Source organism: Nilaparvata lugens, chromosome 10 (assembly GCF_014356525.2).
Source record: "Nilaparvata lugens isolate BPH chromosome 10, ASM1435652v1, whole genome shotgun sequence".
NCBI classification, from domain to species: domain Eukaryota; kingdom Metazoa; phylum Arthropoda; class Insecta; order Hemiptera; family Delphacidae; genus Nilaparvata; species Nilaparvata lugens.
This window is the reverse complement of record NC_052513.1, coordinates 10539087-10562317: the sequence shown is the minus strand read 5'-3', so window position 1 is coordinate 10562317 and position 23231 is coordinate 10539087. Positions and strand designations below refer to the sequence as shown.

General features: G+C 32.4%; 1 protein-coding gene across 2 annotated transcripts in view; it reads right to left on the bottom strand.

The window, feature by feature from the left end:
• Positions 1-198: 198 nt before the first annotated feature.
• The window catches only part of LOC111049766 (RNA polymerase II-associated protein 1), a 57911-nt gene continuing 34878 nt past the window's right edge, over positions 199-23231 (bottom strand). The window contains exons 10-23 of one of the 2 annotated variants that reach the window (XM_039436269.1): positions 22330-22546; positions 21593-21652; positions 20947-21023; positions 20297-20450; positions 14973-15125; positions 14214-14335; positions 13154-13255; positions 12748-12912; positions 7573-7709; positions 6682-6799; positions 4072-4237; positions 3097-3181; positions 2455-2588; positions 199-296 (exon numbers count right to left, since the gene is read on the bottom strand). In XM_039436269.1, the coding sequence (XP_039292203.1) occupies positions 249-296; positions 2455-2588; positions 3097-3181; positions 4072-4237; positions 6682-6799; positions 7573-7709; positions 12748-12912; positions 13154-13255; positions 14214-14335; positions 14973-15125; positions 20297-20450; positions 20947-21023; positions 21593-21652; positions 22330-22546 (1738 nt within the window). In that variant the 3' untranslated portion in view covers positions 199-248. The remainder of the gene's footprint in view (positions 297-2454; positions 2589-3096; positions 3182-4071; positions 4238-6681; positions 6800-7572; positions 7710-12747; positions 12913-13153; positions 13256-14213; positions 14336-14972; positions 15126-20296; positions 20451-20946; positions 21024-21592; positions 21653-22329; positions 22547-23231) is intronic. The other variant, XM_039436270.1, reaches the window with a different exon arrangement.

Below are 23231 nucleotides of genomic sequence, written 5' to 3'. Positions count from 1 at the left end.
TACTAGCCCTGAGGATGTACAACTTACGGGGTAAAGAGATTGATTACAGAAGATTTAGGTTAAGTAAGAATCAGGAACTAGTTAATGGAGTCACAATTCTTCTTTATGAAGGAATAGAATACTTAGATATTCACGATCTGAACCTCAAGTGACAAATAACGTTGAGTTTTACAAAAATTGGGTCAGAATAAAACTAAGTTGAAATTTTAATAATTATTTATTACAAAATACAAAACGTTTTCTCGTGTTTAAGAAGTTGAATCTACTGGATTTTCCACAAGTAATCTTCTCAGTTCCTGTAAAAGGAATAATAACATTTAAATAATATACAGTATTATGAATATAAACTTATTTATAAGTATTAGACTTGTACAGTATAAGTATTTAAGCCTACATTACATCATACAATGATACAACAATATAATAAAAACACTTCATTCACATGGGCTACTTTTTAAATTAATAAGAATAATAGAACTTTGAAATAAAGTTTTTTCAAAAATAAATCAAATCAAATCACTTTTATTGTTAGAAACACTTTCACTTGTAAAAACAATCGTCAAACAAACATTTACACCAATCAACATGTCTAAAGTCATAAAACACTCTTATACTGGTAAGTAAAGAAGGCGTGTGGTTGAAGGCGTGTCACTCAACAAATATTGTATTAAGGCTATACTATAAGAATTCCTCAACGGAATAGAGGCTTAAAGGGTGCTTCATGATATTTATATTGTTTTTATTAACAATATAATGTATATTTTTGTACGAAAATTGAATTCAAACTTTCAGCAGTGAGAACATAAACTATATTTTGGACATGTTATTCAGTATCAAAATTTGGGAATAGAATAGTTTTGGGTGATGCCTGTTATTTTTTCCCAATCATATTTATATGATCTGTAATATTGTATCCATAAATAAATAAACAATGAACTAAATTTGTATAATGCTTTCAAAGACTTGGTGCCGATTGCACAAAAGCCGGTTAAATTTTAATCGTGATTAATCCCAAGAGAACCAATCAGAGAAGCCGTCTCATCAAAAATGCCTTCTCTGATTGGTTCTCGTGAAATTAATCACGGTTAAAATTTAACCGGCTTTAGTGCAACCGGGCCATTATCTTTCAGAAAATATTATTCTATACTAGAATGTACCAATTAAATATTGAGTAACCACGTGCAAAATCTCAGTTGAAGCAAATATAAGGCAAATGACAGAGCGTTTGATGGTGGGAGCACACTGTTCAGTTCTGTGAACATCGCCCCTTTATCGCTTGTCTTATGTTGGTGAAAAATATGTGATCAGAGGTTGAAAAAATAGCCCTCGTAGGTGCACTTATCTCACATCAATCAATCAATTTCCGGTCATGTGTTAATGGAAATGATATTATTTTATATCCTTTTCAGAGAATCGACAATTATTTGCTGAAACACTGCCGATTTATTTAGTTACATCACAATATTATATTATCGTTATTTAAATTGCAACCAATCTTTATTCTCATTAATTGATTTTTCATAATTTGTAAAATTTGTTGAATAACTATCGATACTGTCATTTAATGTAAACTTGTCAAACTGGTGTATAAGCTAGAATATATTGTAACATACATAAATAAAGGACTCTAATCTAATCTAATCATCATCATCATCATAATCATCCGTAAAATGATAATTATCTCTCATTACCCGCCTGGAGATCACGTGGGCATCATTCACATCAAAAATTTTGTGTTTGCTTGCCTGTATGGTTTCACTTGTAAGAGATTATTTGAGAGAATTAAAATAGTTATTTGTGCAACTAGTGCGCAAAGTGACAGTTTGCTGCACCGAAAGAAACGTTTACGCCCGAGCCGTAGGCGAGGGCGGAATGGTTTCTTGAGTGCAGCAGAGGAACTTTGCGCACGTATTTCACATTAAGTTTTTCCTACAGTTACCATTGAATATGAAAAGTGGGTAATTATGGGTAAAATTGCCTGAAATGCATCAAATGTTTTTCTGTGTAATTTTATTATTGATAAAAACCTTAATCCTAAAATCCTAAAGTCCTCGTTGTCCTTGGTTATAATATCTAATACTAATAATTAGCGCGTTGTGCTTCGTTGCACCTCTGCTCACTATAGCAGCTACAGCAGTCACTGTTACCAACTTCATTTTGATTTTGCTGCACTGTTGCTCCATATAACCTACTAAGTATTTTGCGTTGCCATGTTGCAAATCTGGAGTGCAGAAAAATTTTTCCCGCAATAGAGCGGAAAAGTGATTCTTTGCGTTCTGTAATCAGTGCAGCAATGGCTACTTTTCAACGTAACTGTAGGAAAAACTATTTTCCCCACAGAACATTTGAGAATATGAATAACAACACATAGTAAGTTATAATTAATAATCAATACTGTAATTATTGAAATTGGCCTGAATTTTGCATTCTTCAGAAGATTATGCTAATTCTCACCTCATTATGAAGAGATTCAATTTTCTGTAAAACACTCTTTGAAAATCCATGCATTGGTTTGGTCTTGATGAAGGTAGATACATGGTGCACTGCTACTCTGTATAATACTGGATTCCACTGCGGCCTTATTAGACCTGAAAAGTTGAAATAATTGTTTTTCAAATAAGCTTTCAAAGATATTATTAAAAGTCAAGGACAGGTAAGCTTATATTTCAACAACACACTTTTAACTCAAGAGTTGCATTATGCTATTGAACAAAAAACAAATACAAGATGAAAAATACATAAATATAGAGGACTAAATGAGGAGATACATAATGGAATGTCAAGAAAATCAAAGATGAGCAAAAAGTACCTACATAAATATAAAATATTGTACAATGATAAAATTGTGGTATAATATTAGGACGTCCAATCTACAAATAATAAAATAGAGATTGAAATAACACAGTTAACAATTTCAATTAACATTTGGAATACAACATTTAGACAGTAATTATACTTTTAAAATATTGTATTACTTTTTGAATTTTATTTAACATCACTACTATATTGTTACGATTACTTGATTTTAAATTAATAAAGTATAATAAATATTCACAGACTTATCAAGTATTACATGTATTTTACAGACAAGCGTACCTTGTGCAATAAATCTGAAATAAATTCCGAGCAAATGAAGATCAGATTCAAGTGGCTCAAAGAATTCTCCAATAGGAAACACCAACTGAAAAGTGAATAAATAATTATCGCATGAGTAGACTCAACATACAAATATTATAGATTTCCTCAAATATAAAATATTGAAAACCTTGAAAATATTAAAATAATTCAGTACAATACGTTTTTGGCTATAGTACTTCAGATGAATATTTGCAAACTGTAAATGAGAATTATTATCAGTATAAATAGTTATTTGTGCAACTAGTGCGCAAAGTGACAGTTTGCTGCACCGAAAGAAACGTTTACGCCCGAGCCGTAGGCGAGGGCGGAATGGTTTCTTGAGTGCAGCAGAGGAACTTTGCGCACGTATTTCACATTAAGTTTTTCCTACAGTTACCATTGAATATGAAAAGTGGGTAATTATGGGTAAAATTGCCTGAAATCCATCAAATGTTTTTCTGTGTAATTTTATTATTGATAAAAACCTTAATCCTAAAATCCTAAAGTCCTCGTTGTCCTTGGTTATAATATATAATGAATAATAATTAGCGCGTTGTGCTTGGTTGCACCTCTGCTCACTATAGCAGCCACAGCAGTCACTGTTACCAACTTCATTTTGATTTTGCTGCACTGTTGCTCCATATAACCTACTAAGTATTTTGCGTTGTCATGTTGCAAATCTGGAGTGCAGAAAAATTTTTCCCGCACTAGAGCGGAAAAGTGATTCTTTGCGTTCTGTAATCAGTGCAGCAATGGCCACTTTTCAACGTAACTGTAGGAAAATGATATTAATACTTTGACAGTGATTCAAGCTTCAAAGCACATTAGCTAACAACCATGAAACAGCAATATACTGGGCTGGGTGCATCGTATATTCAATTGAGTACAGTAAGAATTATTATGAAAAATACAGCCTTTACAAATAATGGAACTGAAATTCTATTACATAAATACCTTCTCGACTGGTGTATTGAGAACTCTTATGAGAGGAGCCTGCTCGCTCCAGACCAGCTTGCGAAATCTGCTATCATGTCTCTGTTGCAGAGGCAGCAGCAAGTATTGGCCAAATGTGTGATTGCCATAAGACACTCCGACGTAATGGTCGACTAGCTGACGATAGCTGTAAAAATAATTGTATCTTACAATAATAAACTGCAATATTATTGTATTTTTAAATTAGTCACCAATTACAGGAAAGTATGAAATATTCATGTAACATTTAGGCTTAACTCACACTTACGCGACTCAAGTCGAGAAAAGACTGCGGCTCTAGTCTCTTCTCGACGCAGCATGTGCTTTCAAATGGTGACACTCAGACCAGTCGATTCTAGTCTCCGCAACCTCACGACTGTGAGACTGAGTCGAGCGTCGACTCGACATGTTGGTCGAGCCTCGACTTGAGTTGCGTAGTACCGTGCATCTTTAATGAAACTGTGGTTATGATTCATGAAATTGATGTTTTATCATTTTAGATAAGACAATAATACGAATTAGATGATACATTATATTCATAGTTATTATTGAAAAAAAATTTACATGCAAATTAGTGACGAATTAGATCTCATATTTTTAATAAAGTATGGTTAGAAAATAGAGTAGCATGGAATTAAAGTAGTGACAATGAGCGAAAAAGTCGTAAGGTCGAGAGACTGGAGTATCCTCGACTGGAGTCGTACGATTCGAGTCGAGATAGTGTGAGTTGAGCCTTAGAATTGACTTTCATCTAATTGAATGTGGAAATCAAGATGATTATTTATAAATTTATGTACAAAATACAATTGCTAGATTCATTCACTTCCGATAAACACTTATCAAGACCTGGCAATACATTGTCAATTGTGATAAATAAAAATAATAATATCGAGTGACCTGGCTGGCTCGGGTCTGGTGTCAGAGTTTTCAGGTCGCAGCTGATCAATTTCAGGGCCTCTGACATGACCTAACGACTGCTTTTTAGGCAGCCGGGACCGACGGCTTAACGTGTCCATCCGAAACACGTATATTAATTGTGATAAAAAATCAATAAACAATATTCACAATACACAAAATTTACAATTATTCGAAAATGATATGGTATTTATGAAATAATATTTACTCTGCTTTTATTGATTGTGGAAGCAAAACAATGATTGTTAATCTTTTTATGTACATTTCATAGATCCACTTACTTGACTCAATGTTAGGCTATATGATAGCCAAAATAGAAAAGAGGATAGTTAGGAGCTGACAAAAAATACCTAATTGAATAATCGGTACAATGATAAAAGTCCAGGACTACTTTGAATTTTCAACAAAATCAATTGAAATAGACAAATATAACTCTGTATATTATAAGTAACATTACTTCTGTGAAGGTTTGCATTTTCCAGGACTCCATTTTAGTAATTGCAGTCTTACTCTTGGGGAACACTAGGCAGTTCAGTGGATATTCAACCAGTGTTGAGAGTGGCTAAGCCGGGGACCAAGGACAGTGCCGAGCGCCTCCTATATAGATATGCTGGATATACGCACAACAGTGTTGAATGTCTCCTGCATGGTTGGATCTCAGCTCAGGAATTGAGAGTCCCACACAGGTGGGCTTAGCTTGCTAACCTCATATGTGTTGAATTGAATTGAAAATTCTTTATTCATAAAAAAAAATACACAAAATACATCTGAACAGTGTCAAATTATAACAATAATTATTAATATCGTCACAAAATCATCCTTTACACATACAGAAGTCAAAAATTTTGATAAAAAACAAGATTCTAAAATGTTAAAGTCAAATTGACATACTCCTGCAAAGAGTCACAAAGTAGGAGAACATCCTCTTCTCTGTGAAAGAGTATAGGGATAGTCCCAACAAATATTCCTTTAATTTTTTTTTGTAGGTATTCAACCTCCTCTATTTCTTTCAACTCTCTAGGAAGTATATTGAACAATTTTCTCCCCATAAAAAGTGTGTTTTTTTTTAAAGAAAACCAATCCATGCCTCTCCTCGATCCTTCCAAATCTGGTGTTGTAGCCATGTGTTTCGTTTCTTTCTGACGAGTATTTTTAAAAGTACATGACTACGTCAAAAATATATTGCCCATACATTGTTAAGATTCCAAACTGTGGAAAACGAGTTTTACTGAGTCTAATCTTTTTAACTTCATTATTATTCTGAGAGCTCTTTTTTGTTGTAATAGTATCTTATCAAGGTTACTCTTGGTTGTACTTCCATAGATAGCAAATCCGTATGCCAGATGAGAATGTATTAAAGAGTGGTACAGGGATTTCATTGTCTGTATACTGCAGATATCTGTCAATTGCGTGCGTAAATGCATTCTGTACTTGTTTCAAATGTATTAAAAAAGAATTCCTCATTAGATTTTATTTCTAAAAAAAACAAATATTATCTTAGAAATGTGCTCCTATTCAGATTAGAAAAAAATATATCGTCATATTTAAAAGAAATTAAGATACCTAATATTCAAGTCACCCTATATAACATATTAATTATGTACCCTATATTTTATATATATAATTATCTGAGTTTGATAATTATATAATTTAAAATGTAAAGTAGCTTATACTTACAAATCATAGAAATTGTTCAATCCTGGGACAGTACTTTCAAAATCGAGTTCATGCCTGTACCGCACTAAAACTCGTAGAATTTCAATCAATAAATATTCAACGTCACAGAATAGGTCACCTGGAAAAATAAATGTCTATTAGCAAGACTCAGTTTATTGCAACAGAGGATTCTGAAGGAGTAGGAGCAATCTTGTGGAGAACCAGCCTTAAGCTTCTGCACAGGCTGAGAGGGCTGACATTCACTTCAACAAGATTTCAAAACGTTCAGTTTTCAGTACGTCGAAATCCTGTTGCTTTCAAGAAATTCAGTGGATGCAGTATTATATATTTATTTCTAAAATAATTCTGAATAATACACCAGCATATTGCCATTCAACAGCAAAGACCTAACCCCTAACCTAAACTTCAACCTTCAACTAACTTCTCCCTAAACCCATTCTCTCTAATCCCTAACCAATATGCAACGGTGTAGCTGAATATGTATCAGCCTGCTACAAAACATTGTTGCCGTGAAAGCTTGACGTACTGAATGGCTCAACTTATACAATATTGAAATATTCAGAAAGGTTCAACAGGCTTTAAATTCAACATGAAGTAATGCTCGTTATAAAGCATTCATTCATTTATACAATAAGTATATTATCAAAATGATAGGGAGAGGAAAAATAAGGTAAACTTGTGCTATTCCTCTCCCAAATTTAGATAACTATTTATCTAGATAGTATCAATTTATTATCAATAATTTTATTACTTTTAGTTATGAGGGCTGGTTGCCACTGGTTCCATCTGATAATGTAAAAAATCCAGGGAATAGAGCAATAGTTCCTCTATTTCCATTTCTGTTCATTAATATTGTAATAATTTAGCAGTAATTTTAGTATTTGATCTCACCTGCTAATAATAAGCAGCAAACTCTTGAAAATCGAGCTGTTATTGGGGTGATAGAGGAAAATTCAGGGTGGAAGTTTTCCAGAATCAGAAGCCATTGAAGACTGCAGATTGCAACTGATTTAGCATCATTTCCTTTCCTGTGAAAATCAAAATTAATTAATACACACAGAGCTAACAATTTAACAAAATAATACACTTAGCCCAGTCAACGAAGTCTTATAGAAGGAAAAGTTTGGAAGACAATTTTTGACCCCGCATTTCTGTTTAGGGTAGTGAGGAGGTAAACATATCAAAAGTCCCCACCCCTACCCACCGTGCTAAGGGGGTGGGGGTGGTTCAAAGGTACCATTTTTTGGTTTCTCGCATATAACTCAAAAATTATGCATTTTACAGACATAACTATTCTATAAGAAATTGAAGCTTACATAATTTCCTACAATATTGATTCAACAACTTTTTCTATATCTCTTTCACTTTTCGAGATATACGCTCTAAAAGCTGTGACATTTTTGAAAAAAAAAACACATTTTCCTTAATTTTTTTTGCTATTTTGGCTCTTATAACTTTTTGAATATCGATGGGAAAAATCCATGCTGATCATGAGCTTATAGAGAATCAAATTCTCTTCAATTTGATGTATAATATCACAAGCACATCCCCACGACTGTTGCATCAGCTTCAGTGTTTAGTGTGATATCTTCAGTTATGCAAAAATAGACCAATTGAAAATGGAATTTGGAGAAAATGTTTTGAACACAATTTTTGACTTTGCAGCTTTGTTGGGACCAGTTAGGGGGTGAACGTATCAAAAGTCCCCATCCCTATCCCTTGTGCTAAAGGGATGAGGGTGGTTTGAGAGTTGCATTTTTCAATGTTTTGCTTACACGCTCATATCTTGAGAAAAATGCGTTCAACCGACATGACTAACTATTCAGAAATGTGGCTTGATAAATTCTCTACAATATTTGTTCTGTGGTGATTTGTGATATCTTCAACAGTTTTCGAGATATACGCTCTTAAAAGTGTAAAATTGTTAAAATAACAGCTTTTAATCCTATTTTTTGATGTTTCAGGGCCTAAAACTCTCCAACAATGCATCGTAAAAATGAATGCTCACCGTAGATTTGTAGAGCTTTGTTTTCTCTTCAATTTGATGTATTATTCCACTACTTAATGTTCTCCTTCTATTGTTATAGCAGATTCAACGTGGGGGGTGAAATTTCCAACTCTGCAACAAGTGTCAACTTAGCAGTTCCACACCTTCAATAGACGAGCTAGAGATGCATATTTTGGCTATGTTTACCTCCCAACTAGTCTTCATTGAGCTTCGAAGTCAAAAATTGTGTACCAGATGTTCCAGACTCAAATTCCATTGTCAAGTGATCAAATGTTACAAAATTAAAATTTCACCCCCCCCCCCCACGTTGAATCTGCTATAACAATAGAAGGAAAAAATTAAGTAGTGGAATAATACATCAAATTCAAAAGAAAACAAAGCTCTACAAATCTACGGTGAGCATTCATTTTTACGATGCATTGTTGGAGAGTTTTAAATATTACTTTTATTACTAATAAAATTATATTAGGACAGATTTACTGGGGCAACTTGAATCATAGCTATCTAATAAAGAAGGCGGTGGAAAAGAAAAGTGGAAACAATGTCATTCTATAATTTATACTGACTTTATAACGTGAAACACACTATAGAGAGTCTGTGCTAAGAGTCATTGGAAAAGCATCATTCACTGAAACATAATTTAATTATTTACGGAGACGTTTTTAATGTTGCTAATAGGTTATTCAATTATAAATAATACCTCATAATGTGAAACTCACAGCGAATATTTTTAGAGATTTTTCTGTAACTATAAAGGTTAATGATATTCCATATCAGCAAATTCTATTATCAAAAATTATCTATATAAAAGCGAAATGGCACTCACTCACTGACTGACTCACTCACTCACTCACTCGCAGAACTGAAAATCTACCGGACCAAAAACGTTCAAATTTGGTAGGTATTGTTCAGTTGGCCCTTTAGAGGCGCGCTAAGAACGGATTTGGAAAAATTTCCAAAGATACGCCCAAAATCTGTGGTTTTCCAGCGTTTTTTAGCGTTTTCTCAGCTTTATCGAGAACAAATGAACAGAAAATGTTCAAATTTAGTACAGAAGCTCAGCTAGGGTGTAATAATGTTGTGTTAGAAGTAGTGATGTGGATCGGGAATATTCCCAGTGGGAAGGAACTTATGATTTGGCAATATTTCCGGGAATATTTCCGAGGCCAAGAAATTTTGGGAATTTATGGGAACTTGAGGGAATTTATAAAATTGCTCTAAAAATGATTGAAATTGATCGATCCCACTCATATTTTACATCAATATAATCAATAGATCATCATTCTATTTGATATTGATCAAGCTCAGCCACATTTTACATTGATATAATCAATAAATCATCTTTCTTGAACCTGTTTTTGCTCACTCACTCACTGTCTTTTAAATACTTGTATAGTCCAGCCAATGAAATATTATATTTGGAACACAATTTTTGACCCCGTAGCTCTTTTAAGGGTAGTAAGGGGGTAAACATATCAAAAGTCCTCACTCCTACCCCTTGTGCTAAGGTGGTGGGGGTGGTTTGAAAGTGCCATATTTTGTTTTTTGCATATATATCGAACAATGTGCGTCTTTCTGAAATTTTTGTCGAACATAATCATAATATTGAAGCTCACAAATTATGCTACTAATTTCATTTCTAACATTTTTCCATATCTCTCATAGTTTTCTAGGTATGAGCTCTCTAAGGTATCACATTTTGAAGAAAACCCCTTCCGGCTCCGATTTTTTCATTCTTTTGGCCTTATAACTTTTTAAAGATTCATTGAAAAATTCGTGCTAATCATGGGCTCATAGAGCATTATATTCTCTTCAATTTCATCTATGGTCTCATTATTTTACGCATCTCCCAACGATTGTTGCAGCCGTTATAGTGTTGAGTGTGAAATATTCAGTTTAACAACAATAGATCAATTGTCAGGGAAATTGGGAGAGAATGTTTGGAACACAATATTTGACTTCGCAGCTTTGTTTGAACTAGTTAGAAGGTGAACATATCAAAAGTCCTCATCCTTACTCCTTGAGCTTAAGGGATGAGGGTAGTTTAAAAGTTACATTTTTTCATTTCTGGCTGACACGCATGTAACTGGGAAACAATGCATTTCAGCGACATGGCTTACTGAGTAAAAATTAAGCTAGATAAATTTCCTACAAGTTTTGTACAGTAGAGTTTTGTGATATCTTCTTTAGTTTTTGAGATATTCACTTTTAAAAGCGTAAAATCTTTGAAAAGACAGTTATTCTTCCAACTTTTTGTACTTTCAGGGCTTATTATTCAACAACAATGCATCGAAAAAATGTAAGTTTTTTCACAGGGGGAAGGAGTGAGGACTTTTAATATGATTACTCTCTTACTATCCTTAAAATAAGAGCTATGGGGTAAAAAATTGTGTTACAAAATTTCCCCTGTATAATCTTTTATTGACTGGACTATACGAGTATTTAAAAGACAGTGAGTCGTAGAGCATTCAATTCTCTTCAATTTAATGTATTATTTCATCATTTCATGCTTTCCATCAATTTTTATAGCAGTTTTAGTGTTGAGTGTGGTAGGAGTGAAGAATTTTTATATGCTTACCCCCTCACTATCCTTTGAAGGACTGCGAGGTAAAAAATTGGGTTCCAAACTTTTCCCTCTATATCTTTTTGAGCATTCGTTGCCTGGACTAGTATCTTATTACAAGTTAAGTGAGCCTCAATGACTCTTGAAAGGTTTTGAGCTGTGAAATTATTATTTTTAATATTGAATTAAACTCGAGTATGCTCCTTGTTTTAGTTTAGCTATTTTGCTGTATTTTATAATTTCTAATCTTTGGATTTATATTCTAATCTTTATTTAGGGGGTCAATTAAATTGAATAAAATCATACAATGAAAGTTAAATTACACTCAATACTTTGTTGACTTTGTTTACCTGATTTGCATTTATTAGTAAGTAAAAAAATCTTATTCAACTTGTAAGACATGAAAGTAGCATGATAATAGTGATACAATTGAATGATTTATTGAGTGCTCATTTCTCCTTTCAGTCTATGAACTTCATATTACTGTTTTCTTTGAACTTACAATTATTTATAAGTTATTCATCCTTATATTTCTTATTCTTACATAAATCTGTAGTATAACAGGTGATTGAGACCTTGTGTAACAAAAAACGTCTTTTTCGGTAATATTTATGAAAAAAATCATAAATTTCCTTAAGTTCCCATAAATTCCCGGGAGTTTATGATTTTTGGGGATATTTCCCTTAAATTCCCTGGGAATATTTCCTCGATTTTAATTTCCCGGGAATTTTACATCACTAGTTAGAAGGAATTTGCAATAACGTCAAAGATACGTCCAAAATTAGCGTTTTTCCAGCGTTTTTTGGGTTTTCTCAGCTTTATCGAGAACAAATGAACATAAAATGTTCAAATTTACTACAGAAGCTCAGCTGGGGTGTGATAATGTTGTGTTAGAAGGAATTTGAAATAACGTCAAAGATACGCCCAAAATTAGCGGTTTTTTTTGCGTTTCCTCAGTTCTTTCATCAAGTAATAGACAGAGATTTAGCTAGGGTCAAAAATTTTGTGATGAGGTGACTTTAATATTTTATCAAAGATACGACCAAAATCAGCGTTTTTCTCAGCTTTTCTGCGTTTTCTCAGTACTTTGGCATTCTGATGGAATGAAGCATGCGCAAATGAAAAATACAGGCGAGAGGAGCGAGCCCGCTGATCTCATTTTTGGACGATCCAGTCGGGCGTCCAGGGGGCGGAGCCCCCTGGCTAGACGGTATGGCGAGCGAAGCGAGCCTGACGGCTAGTAAATTATATACTTTTAATACTTCTGAAGATTACAAGACAAAGGCCCGGTTTCACAAAAGCTGGTTAAATTTTAATCGTGGTTAATTCCACGAGAGCCAATCAGAGAAGGGTTTTTTTTAAAGACGGCTTCTCTGAGTGTTCTCATGGAATTAATCATGATTAAAACTTTACCAGCTTTTGTGCAATCGGCACAAAGTAAACCTACGTTTCTTTCAAGTTTATCTAATAAGATAATAAGTAATATAATACAGACCCTTCAGTGTTGTACAGGTGAAGAATCGGTAAAAATTGCCAGTCGGACGGGAGAGCAGGTTCACAGCCTTTTTCAATCGATGTCAATGATAATGGCGTCAGCGAATTGCTAGGATCTGGTAGGAGTCCAAGTATAGACACGTAACATTCTTTAATTGACGACAAACTGAAAACAGACAACAGAAAACAATATTATAACATTGAACAATTAAGACATGCATACCTTACTAAAAAACCAAACAATTTTTAACATTATTTGCAAATTTTTTACTGTCTTCCAATCCAATCCAGTTTTATTCATTAATCAATTTGTAAAAAGATAACGAAATTGAAATGGAGCTTTTAAGGAAATCACCATCAGCGGAAAAACTTTATTATGGAAGAAATCGATGAGAACAAGTACTCACTTATTGATTGCTTCCAGTAGTAAATTGCTACTTGAATTATTTTCTTGGCTATCACTTTCAATGGACAATTTCACTTTGAGGGACAAGGAAACATCATCCACCCTGAAATGAAGATAAATTATTTACAATCAATAAAAATATATCTTGAATTTATCTCTGAATGCATAGAGATTGTGAACGATGAGATAACATGAAAAGATATCGAGATGATCAGAGAAAACATGAACTTAACTATAAACTAATAATTGACTAAAGTGGTCTAATATGACAAAAATAACTCAAGTCATCATCATTTTAGAAAAACACTTCCTTCACCTCATCATACACTCACTTAGTAAATAATAATTTACAACTTACTTCAGTAATTATTACTGTATTGTTAAGAACTGATTAACATAAAGGAAGTCAATCTTTCATATTCCATTAACATTCTTACCAGATCCAGTAGAAGCTACTTCTACGTTCAAATAAAATAATAAACTGAGACAATTCAATTCCACTACAATTACTTGTCAATTTATGTTATAAATAGTGATGTACATAATTATTCTACTAGACACAGGGAGGACGTGAGAGTAGAATCACACCGTTATACTGGCACTCAGAGAAACTGGCAATTTACTTCTATAAAACTGTTCAATAAACTTCCTCTAGAGACTAGGCATCTAGAAATCGAAGAATTTAAAAGATCTATCAAAGCTATTCTTCTACAAAAATGCCTCTATTCAGTTGAGGAATTCTTTGCATAGCCTTAATACAATATTTGTTAAGTAGCACGCCTTCAATACTTACCTATAATTAAAAGTGTTTTATGACTTTAGACATATTGATTGGTGTTAATGTTTGTTTGACGATTGTTTTAACATGTGAAAGTGTTTCTGACAATAAAAGTGATTTGATTTGATTTGATATGCACTTCAAATAATAAAAAAATACATTACCGTATGTGAACTAATAGAAATACCAACTACATTTCTGATAAACCAACTTCTCTAATTCATGGAATGGTCATAACAATTTACAATTCATTATTATTACAATTGTTAATTGCTTAACTTACCTATCGAATGGATGTCTGAAAACAATTTTGTCGAACACTTGTTTCAACAGAGCTCTCTCATCATTGTGTACGATGGTCGTAAGAATAATGGATGCACGGTAGAATAATTTTGTATCGATAGTCTGAAAATTACAATGGACGAGTTTTTATAAATATTTAAATTAAAGGAATCCTTCAAGTGAAAAAAAGCTTGCATCAAGAAATATACAATAATTATGAAAAAAATCATGTAGGATTTTTATATTAACGGCAATAAAGTTGAAAGATGATATTCATGTATTTTATCGACTACTGTATTACAATAGTATCTCTCAAACAACATGATTTCACAGAGCTGAGAAATATAATAATGATTGTAAAATGGAAATATTGAATATGAATTTATTTTAGAAGGGAGGGAGATAATGTTTGTTTTCGTCTGTTCAAAAAAGAAAGCGATATATTTGAATATTATCCATAAGGAAATTGAAATATTGATTCATAGAACTTAAAATATGAAATCATCAATCTTCAGTAAGAAAGTTGAATAATAGAATGAATATCGAAACAATATTAAATCCCATATCAATAATTCAACAAATTTGGGTTGAAAATCTGTTTGACGAATAAAATAGACGATCATCTTGAAAAAATAGAATGTTCATGCAATTCATTCAATGTAATTGAAATAATATAAGTTGAGTTTGAGTATGAAAAAAATATCACACGAGTGCTAGCTATTATAAAATTGAATAGTAGCATGTTAAGTAAGTTATTTACCTGGCAGTGAACATTGATGAGAAGAATACAGCAAAGGAGTTTTATTTCTTGTCTGGCGTACCAGTGAGATGCTGCTTCAGGAATTCTATCCCTGTTAATGAATTCTTGTAGATAAGTATTCCATTCTTCATTTTTCAGGAACAGATCAGACAGCTTCAACAAATAGCCATAGTTATTAGGTTTATAGTCATACGAATGACAGTAATAGACTAGGCTTCTCATGCTCACATCAAACATGAACACTAATAACATACTAGTATGAGTGCTTCTATCTTTCATAATTCACATAAATATTCCTTATATTATCAATTGGAATATACTCTGTACAAAATTACTTCAGACTTGGAATAAACATGCGCAGCAGAGAAAGCATACAGCGGGAGGGATACAGAGGCGCGATGTTGCCGTTTTGAATCAAATTATCTATAGGAATGTGCCGGACGTCATCAGGGAGGCTGAGAATTGCAGCGACGTGGTGTATAAAAGTAGGTTGGTTGAGTGGCTTTTTGGCTTAGGCTGGATTGGAACTGAGGAACTGCTCCATTTACCGTACATGTAGTATAACTTACCAGCTCAATTTAATTAAAATATAACTTTTTCGCTTCATTGCTGGTCTTAGGTTCCCTTGCTCTCCCACTTGTAAATTTATAATCAACTCTGCTCTGCTATTGATCACGTATTTTTTTGAATAAACTATAAACAGCAGTTACATTTACTTATATAGGTTGCATAGAACATAAAGTTAATAGTTCATAGCACAGATAAAGATACATGTTACTCTAAAGTTGTTATTTGTCTATCACTTGATTCATATGAGATTGGTATTAGACATTCCTGGTGAATTACTATATTAATGCGGGGTTACATTCCTTTTCCATAATTTTTTATTAAGTTTGATCGTGCGAGTATAATGAAAAGCTTAATCACGTAATTTAACTTGAATAATTTTCTTGGTCATTGTTATGAAGATGTGCAATATTATTGTGCTTATCCATCGATGATAGCCTACCAGTAATATTTTATTACTTCGACTCGTTTTGGCTTGATACTTCAGACCTGCTAAGAGTAATCCAATAGAGTTGATGAACATTCACTGAAGTCGCGTAGTCTGCGATCTGTCTCATCTATTTTATGAACATGTACTGAATTCTTTTGCCAATATTCGCCTACAAACTCATCGTCATTTACTTGATCTTTTTACGTTTCTGATTTACTACTAAACCAGCAGAACTATTTCTCTCTGTGATTATCGTACTATTCTATAATATTATTATTATTATTGTTAAAAAACGTCTCCTTCATTTCTTTGTACTGTTTTCTAATACTTAGTATTAGTTTATTAAGATGCTTGTTCCTCTTCATTTCATTAACAGTTCTCTTGGTTTCTTTATAGTAGTTGTACAACTATAAAAAATATATAATATATTTGTACTATTTGTATGAAGATATAATACTTATCTATGTAAATAAAATTGATTTCAAATATTTTGATGCAAGAACAAAATAGACGTATAGTCTTCTTGGGGGAATTCCACGCCATCTATATACTAGCATGTAATAATGTATCATTTTCTATTTCAATTGATGTATTCTATTTATAATTGAATTTATGAATTTTATATTTTTTTTGTAATGCAATGTGGAAAATAAATTGATTTGATTTGAAGCGGCCAGCGATCTCCAATCCAACTTCTAGTGACTGTTCATTTGCCATGCGAAGTTTCCTGTCTGAAAGCGGTCAGACGACTGACAAATTGGCAACTGCACTTCAACCAATGACTATTAATCACTGTAATTGGATGATCTCCCTTCACTTTTCTGCGCTGCATATGTTGTTTGGAATCAATGAAATAGACTAAATAATCATATGTGTGGTTGGCAAGGCACAGGTGACTCTGAACTGAACTCTGTCTATGTGAAGTCTCTGTAACATGCCTTAAGAAAAACGTTTGAGTTCAATGTATTGGTTTGTCTTTAAAGTAAAAATAAAATCAGTAATAATGTTCAAATAATCGTAATACTTTATTTCTTCACCGATATAACCTTCAACAGGTTATGGGCCCAGGCTGGATCTTTCGTGTGCAAGTAAAAAAATTTTTTTAACCTAAATACTCTCGTGCAAGACAACAATGGAAGTTCGGAGATTCAACTCTAAAATAGTAATACCGGTGAAGTGATTGAACTCTAGTAAAAACATTAAAAGTAAAAGTAAAATACCCAAAAGTAAAATCAGGTAAGGCAATCGAGTTCAAAGTAAAAATGGCTGGTTCCAGTGATTCGGACTTGGGTATGGTTGGAAAGCTATCCAACGATGAAGACTTTCAAATGTGGAAATTTAAAATTAAAATTTTGTTCGACTCTCAAGGACTTAGTGATATTGTTAATGGAAAAGAATTAAAACCAAACGACCCTAGTAAAGAAAAAGAACTTTCTATTTTCAATTTGAAGGACGCTAAAGCCAAGAAAATAATAATAACTACAATTGACTCAAAACCTTTGAATCACATTTTGAACTGTGAAACTTCATGTGAAATGTTTAAAAAACTGTGTCAAATCTACGAACGTGATGAAAAACAACAGAAATTTTCTCTAATGCAGGACTTTTTTAATTTTACACTAGAGGCTAATGAAGACATTGCTAGTTTCATCAGCCGTCTGGAAAATTTGACCCATAAATTGAAATCTGTTGGACACGAAATCGATGACGAGATGGTTATTGGCAAAATATTCAGCTCCCTGCCCAGGAAATACACCCACTTTCAAACTTCGTGGGAAGCAACCGCAATTTGTGACAGAAATCTCACAAACCTAACCTCCCGGTTGGTGAATGAAGAACGCAGACTATCTACTGATAAAGGTGATTCTGTGCAACCAGTGGTATTCAAAACATCGGAAATCCAGTGCTACAGATGCAAAAATTATGGACATATTTCCCGTGAATGCAGAAATAAAATGAAACAGAAAAGTGGTCTATTCTGTAGTATTTGCAAGAAGAATAATCATGAAGACAAAGACTGTTACTTTCGTAAAAAACAGAATGATAAGAAGAAGAACCAAGTATCCTTTTTAACTACTAATTCTAATTAATTAATTAATTAATTCTAATTCCAAAGTTGTGCCAGTGAAATGCTGTATAAAAATTTAAAACGTGTATTAAGATATGTAAAATGTACTTTAGATTTAGAGCTAGTATATAAGAGAGAATTGAATGATGATATGATTGTAGGCTATGTAGATGCAAACTGGGGTGGTGATTTAGAGAGAAGATCAACCTCAGGTTATTGCTTCAAGGTTTTTGGTAATACTATTTCTTGGTGTACCAAGAAGCAACAGAGTGTTTCATTATCTAGCACAGAAGCTGAGTATGTTGCTTTGAGCCAAGCTGCAAGCGAGGCTTGTTGGATAAAAGGAATTTTAATTGATTTTTGTGTTGTTGAAAATAAGAAAACTTGTATTTTGTTATTTGAAGACAATCAGTCTGCTATCAAAATAGCTCATAATCCTGAGCATCATAAAAAAATGAAACATGTAGATATAAGGTATCATTTTGTAAGAGAGAAAATTTCTGAAGGTGTTATTCAAGTTGAGTATTTAAAATCCTCAGATCAGATTGCTGACATTTTCACAAAACCCTTGGGAAAGGAACTTTTTGTCAAGTTTAGAAATAATATTTTTTAATAATTAAGATGTTTTTTTTTGAACTATGTTAATTTTTCTTATAACTTACTTTTTTTTTGATTGATAAATTTTTTTTGGTTATTTCATTGAGGGGGCGTGTTGTTTGGAATCAATGAAATAGACTAAATAATCATATGTGTGGTTGGCAAGGCACAGGTGACACTGAACTGAACTCTGTCTATGTGAAGTCTCTGTAACATGCCTTAAGAAAAACGTTTGAGTTCAATGTATTGGTTTGTCTTTAAAGTAAAAATAAAATCAGTAATAATGTTCAAATAATCGTAATACTTTATTTCTTCACCGATATAACCTTCAACTCAAACATAACCTTATAACCTTATATTATAACCTTAAGTTATAGATATAACCTTCATCTATATACTAGCATGTAATAATGTATCATTTTCTATTTCAATTGATGTATTCTATTTATAATTGAATTTATGAATTTTATATTTTTTTTGTAATGCAATGTGGAAAATAAATTGATTTGATTTGAAGCGGCCAGCGATCTCCAATCCAACTTCTAGTGACTGTTCATTTGCCATGCGAAGTTTCCTGTCTGAAAGCGGTCAGACGACTGACAAATTGGCAACTGCACTTCAACCAATGACTATTAATCACTGTAATTGGATGATCTCCCTTCACTTTTCTGCGCTGCATATTCCTCCAAGTCTGAAGTAAATTTGTACGGACTATAGTAAGTATTCTACTTAATTAACTCTTTTCTAGTCATTCACGAATTTACTGGTATTCTATTACTTGTTTTTATAGTTTTTTCACATATTAAATTTCGTATATTTATGCTGGTAATAATTTATACCTTAGTATTCTCACACATTTACAAAATTCCCAATCTAACATCACATTGTCGGTTAATTCTGTTATTGCTATATTTGGAATTTTCTATCGAATTCTTTTTCAAACTATTTGTATAGTTTTTGTAATTTCTAATGTTAATTTTGAATATTGTTATTATATTATCATAGCAGGATGTTCGTGTTTTGATCATTTGTTTTGTTAATCAAGAATGTATTATGTATCTGATTAGGATAGCAACTCCTATTTGTAAGAGTATTTGCTTAAGAACAAATAATAAAACTATTTGATTTGATTAAACACTGTAATTGACTGATCTCCCTTCACTTCTCTGCGCTGCATATTCCTCCAAGTCTGAAGTAAATTTGTACGGACTATAGTAAGTATTTATTTATTTTATTCACAATCACAAATCATAATTAAAATATGATTGGGAGAAGACAACAGGCATAGCCCAAAACTGTCTTCTCCCAAATTTTTACAAATAAAAGTTTCAAAAAAGAATAACGTATTCTATTACGAATTCTTGCTCTTGGAAAATTACCAAGACAACAATACCTTACGCAAGTGTTTTCAAAAATGAACAATTTCTAATACTGTATCATATCTGACAACAGTGATAAAACTAACTTCACAACATGTATCGCCGTTACCAAATACTTCATAATGAATATTATTGTCATGAATTAATTATTCAATGCATGATAGATTAAGTCTATAATATCTTCATTGGAAATTATAGATTGATTGGAACACTTTGTTCCAATATGATTGATTATTTATTGAAATTTGAAACAAGAATATTCAAGTCAACATGTTACACCAACCTCATTGTTATTATAAGCTAGCACATAGTGAGCCAATCCTTCTATGAGTGGTTGCGAGCATTCCTTTTTCAAACACAGTGGAAAAGCAGACAAACTGGGGAGATTTTCTGGGCTGCTCACTTTATCGCTCTCATTCACCAACCAACAATGTTTCCTGCGAAAATTGATAATAGAATTTATTAGATACTAACATACATACAAATGAAAATTAATAGAATTTACCATAAAATTTGAATACAGTCTTAAGAGATTACACATATTTAGGATGTTATAGAATTATTTTAAAAGTTTTCTCATCCCAACTATGTTTACATTGACAATTCGTTTGCCTTTATATTTGGAGAGTAGATTTACAAACGAACACAAAACCTACTTTTAGGCTGATATGAGAATGAACATAAATCTTACTTTTGGACTGATGCATACGAAGAGGATATAGAAGAGCATATGGAAGCGGAACATTATACTTCTTAAAAAATAATTCTAAAAAGTATAATAATAATTGTACCTACGCAATAGAATAAAGCAATAAAAGTATGATATTCATGCATTCATAGACTAATACAATATCATTCGAAAGTTTAATATCATCAGGCATCAGGGTTAAGGTAAAAAGTTGAGAAAATAGGACTTTGATAAAAAAATCTTACCGAAAATTTATTAAAGCCTTTGTGAAACGACTACTATGAAGATAATTTTTCAGGCGAGTCTCTAGTTCTGTTGACCTCTGAAATCGAACCAAATAATAAAGATGAATGTGAAATGAATATTAAAAAAAAATTAGAATGAGTTTTTAATAGAAAATATATTTATATGTTCTAAAATTTAGAAAAAAAATTCAAGTGTTACCAATAGTGGAAATCTCGTTGGAAAGCATACGAATTTAGAAATAAGAATATCAAAATTAATAGCAAGGGGTTTGAAAATTTGATGAGTATAGAATATGAAAATCTAGGAATTCGGGGGTTACCACTAAAATTGTTCCATTCCTACCTGTCTGATAGGTAACAAATACTCACTATTAATAACAAAACTAGTATTAAGAATCTTGCCGAGTATTGTCTTCCACAAGAAACGGTTCTATCTCCTATTCTGTTTTAAATTTTCATAAACGATCTACTCAAATTAAAGAAATTGTAATATCCTTTGCAGATGACACCGCTTTGGTTTTTACAGAACGCACATGGGAGAATGTGAAAATCACAGCGGAGAATGGTTTTTTGTATATTTTTGTTTTGAAGAACCAATAAAGAATTTTTGAATTCAATTGAATTGATTTAAAAAAAATGACATTACCTCCATTTTCATGACTGCCAGGAAATTGAAGGCAGCTCCAGCTAGCTTGCACATTGATCTCTGAAAAATTGATTTTCTTGTATTACTAGAAATGAACTTTTTTATACAGACAACATTTTTTTAAACTAAGTTTATTGTGAACTTTGCATGTGAAAACTGTAAAAAGTATTCTTCTTCAGTACTTTGTGATTGAAAATGTTCAAATACATATCATTATATTCTTCCACAACTAAATATGGAAAGATAATTCAAAAATAGAAAGAAAAAAATTCACTTTAACAACAAACAATTCTAATAGTATCAGTTTTATTGTAAGAAGCTTCAACTTAGTAATCACGTTACGAGAAGAGAAAATAATAATTATTCAATTATTACAGCTACATTTTTAAAATTTTAACTTGAAAGATAGGCTTTGAAATACGCAAGGTGATGCAAAACTACTCCATTTATTAATTTCCAACTAGTAAGCTTATCCTAGATTTCTGATAATCTACTCATCCTAAGTCTACTTTCTCCTACTTCCACCACAGTCATTTCCATGAAATAATATTGTGGCCTTAAATGATTATCTTTTGTAAATTCGCCTCAATAATAATATTTGAACGGCTTTTATATGTGGAGAGTCCCTGACGGAAGTTCAACCTCACCTGAGTATATAATTTGAACCGTCATTGGGTCTCTTTTATTAAATTGTCTTTAATAATTCAACAGAAAATAATACAAATGATCTTACTAACATTTGGCGTTTCCATAGAAATTGTTAGAGATATCCAACTCATAGCCGCTTGCATGAGAGGTTGTGAAAGACTCTCAGATTTGGCATAGGCTACTCTAGAGGCTGTGGTCATTGTGGATTGAAGAGCTGCAGCATGTTCCAAGTCTCCGAAAGAGCTTTCTGCATTGATGTGATCAATATGTACGAAAAGTAGCTTCGCTATTATGGGAATCGCTGATCTGTAATAATAGAAATGTGTAATTTTATTAATTGAATACATAATTTGTATTCAATTATTACAGGGGTGAATATAAGGAGGGCCCAGGGGCGCCCTCTCCCGAAATAATGAATATAAAGAAGAATGAGTACACTAATCTGAATTTTTCAGTGAATCATGTGCAAATGCATCGCCGCATTGCATTGTCACTTAATTAAATATTCTACCAAACAATATTCAAAACAGTCTTTTGAATGATAATTGATAAAACACATACAACACATACACGAAAAGAAAAAATAGGGGTCTTGGCAATTTGAACATACATGACTGAACAAAAGATTTATAGCTAGAACAATATTTGTAGCTTCCAAACACGATAATCACAATGTAACTCTTCTAGTACGGATAAGTGTTTACAGATGTGACATTGTTAAAATCTTGACCAATGTTTGAAAACTAGTAACTGAGATCTTTCCATAATTTGGTTTGTTTAGAAATGTAAATTTTTTAATGATTTAATGCCAACAGTAAAGAAACTTGATTTCGGTAAAGTAAAAAGGGCGTTCAGCGAAAATTACCCTCTAAATACGAGCAGCAAAACTGATATAAGTATCAAGGGGTGTTTACTTGAAATCACTCAAACTTACATTAACCTTGCCCACTTCATTCTTCGCAGATCACTCTTCGTAGATTGTAGATTGTAC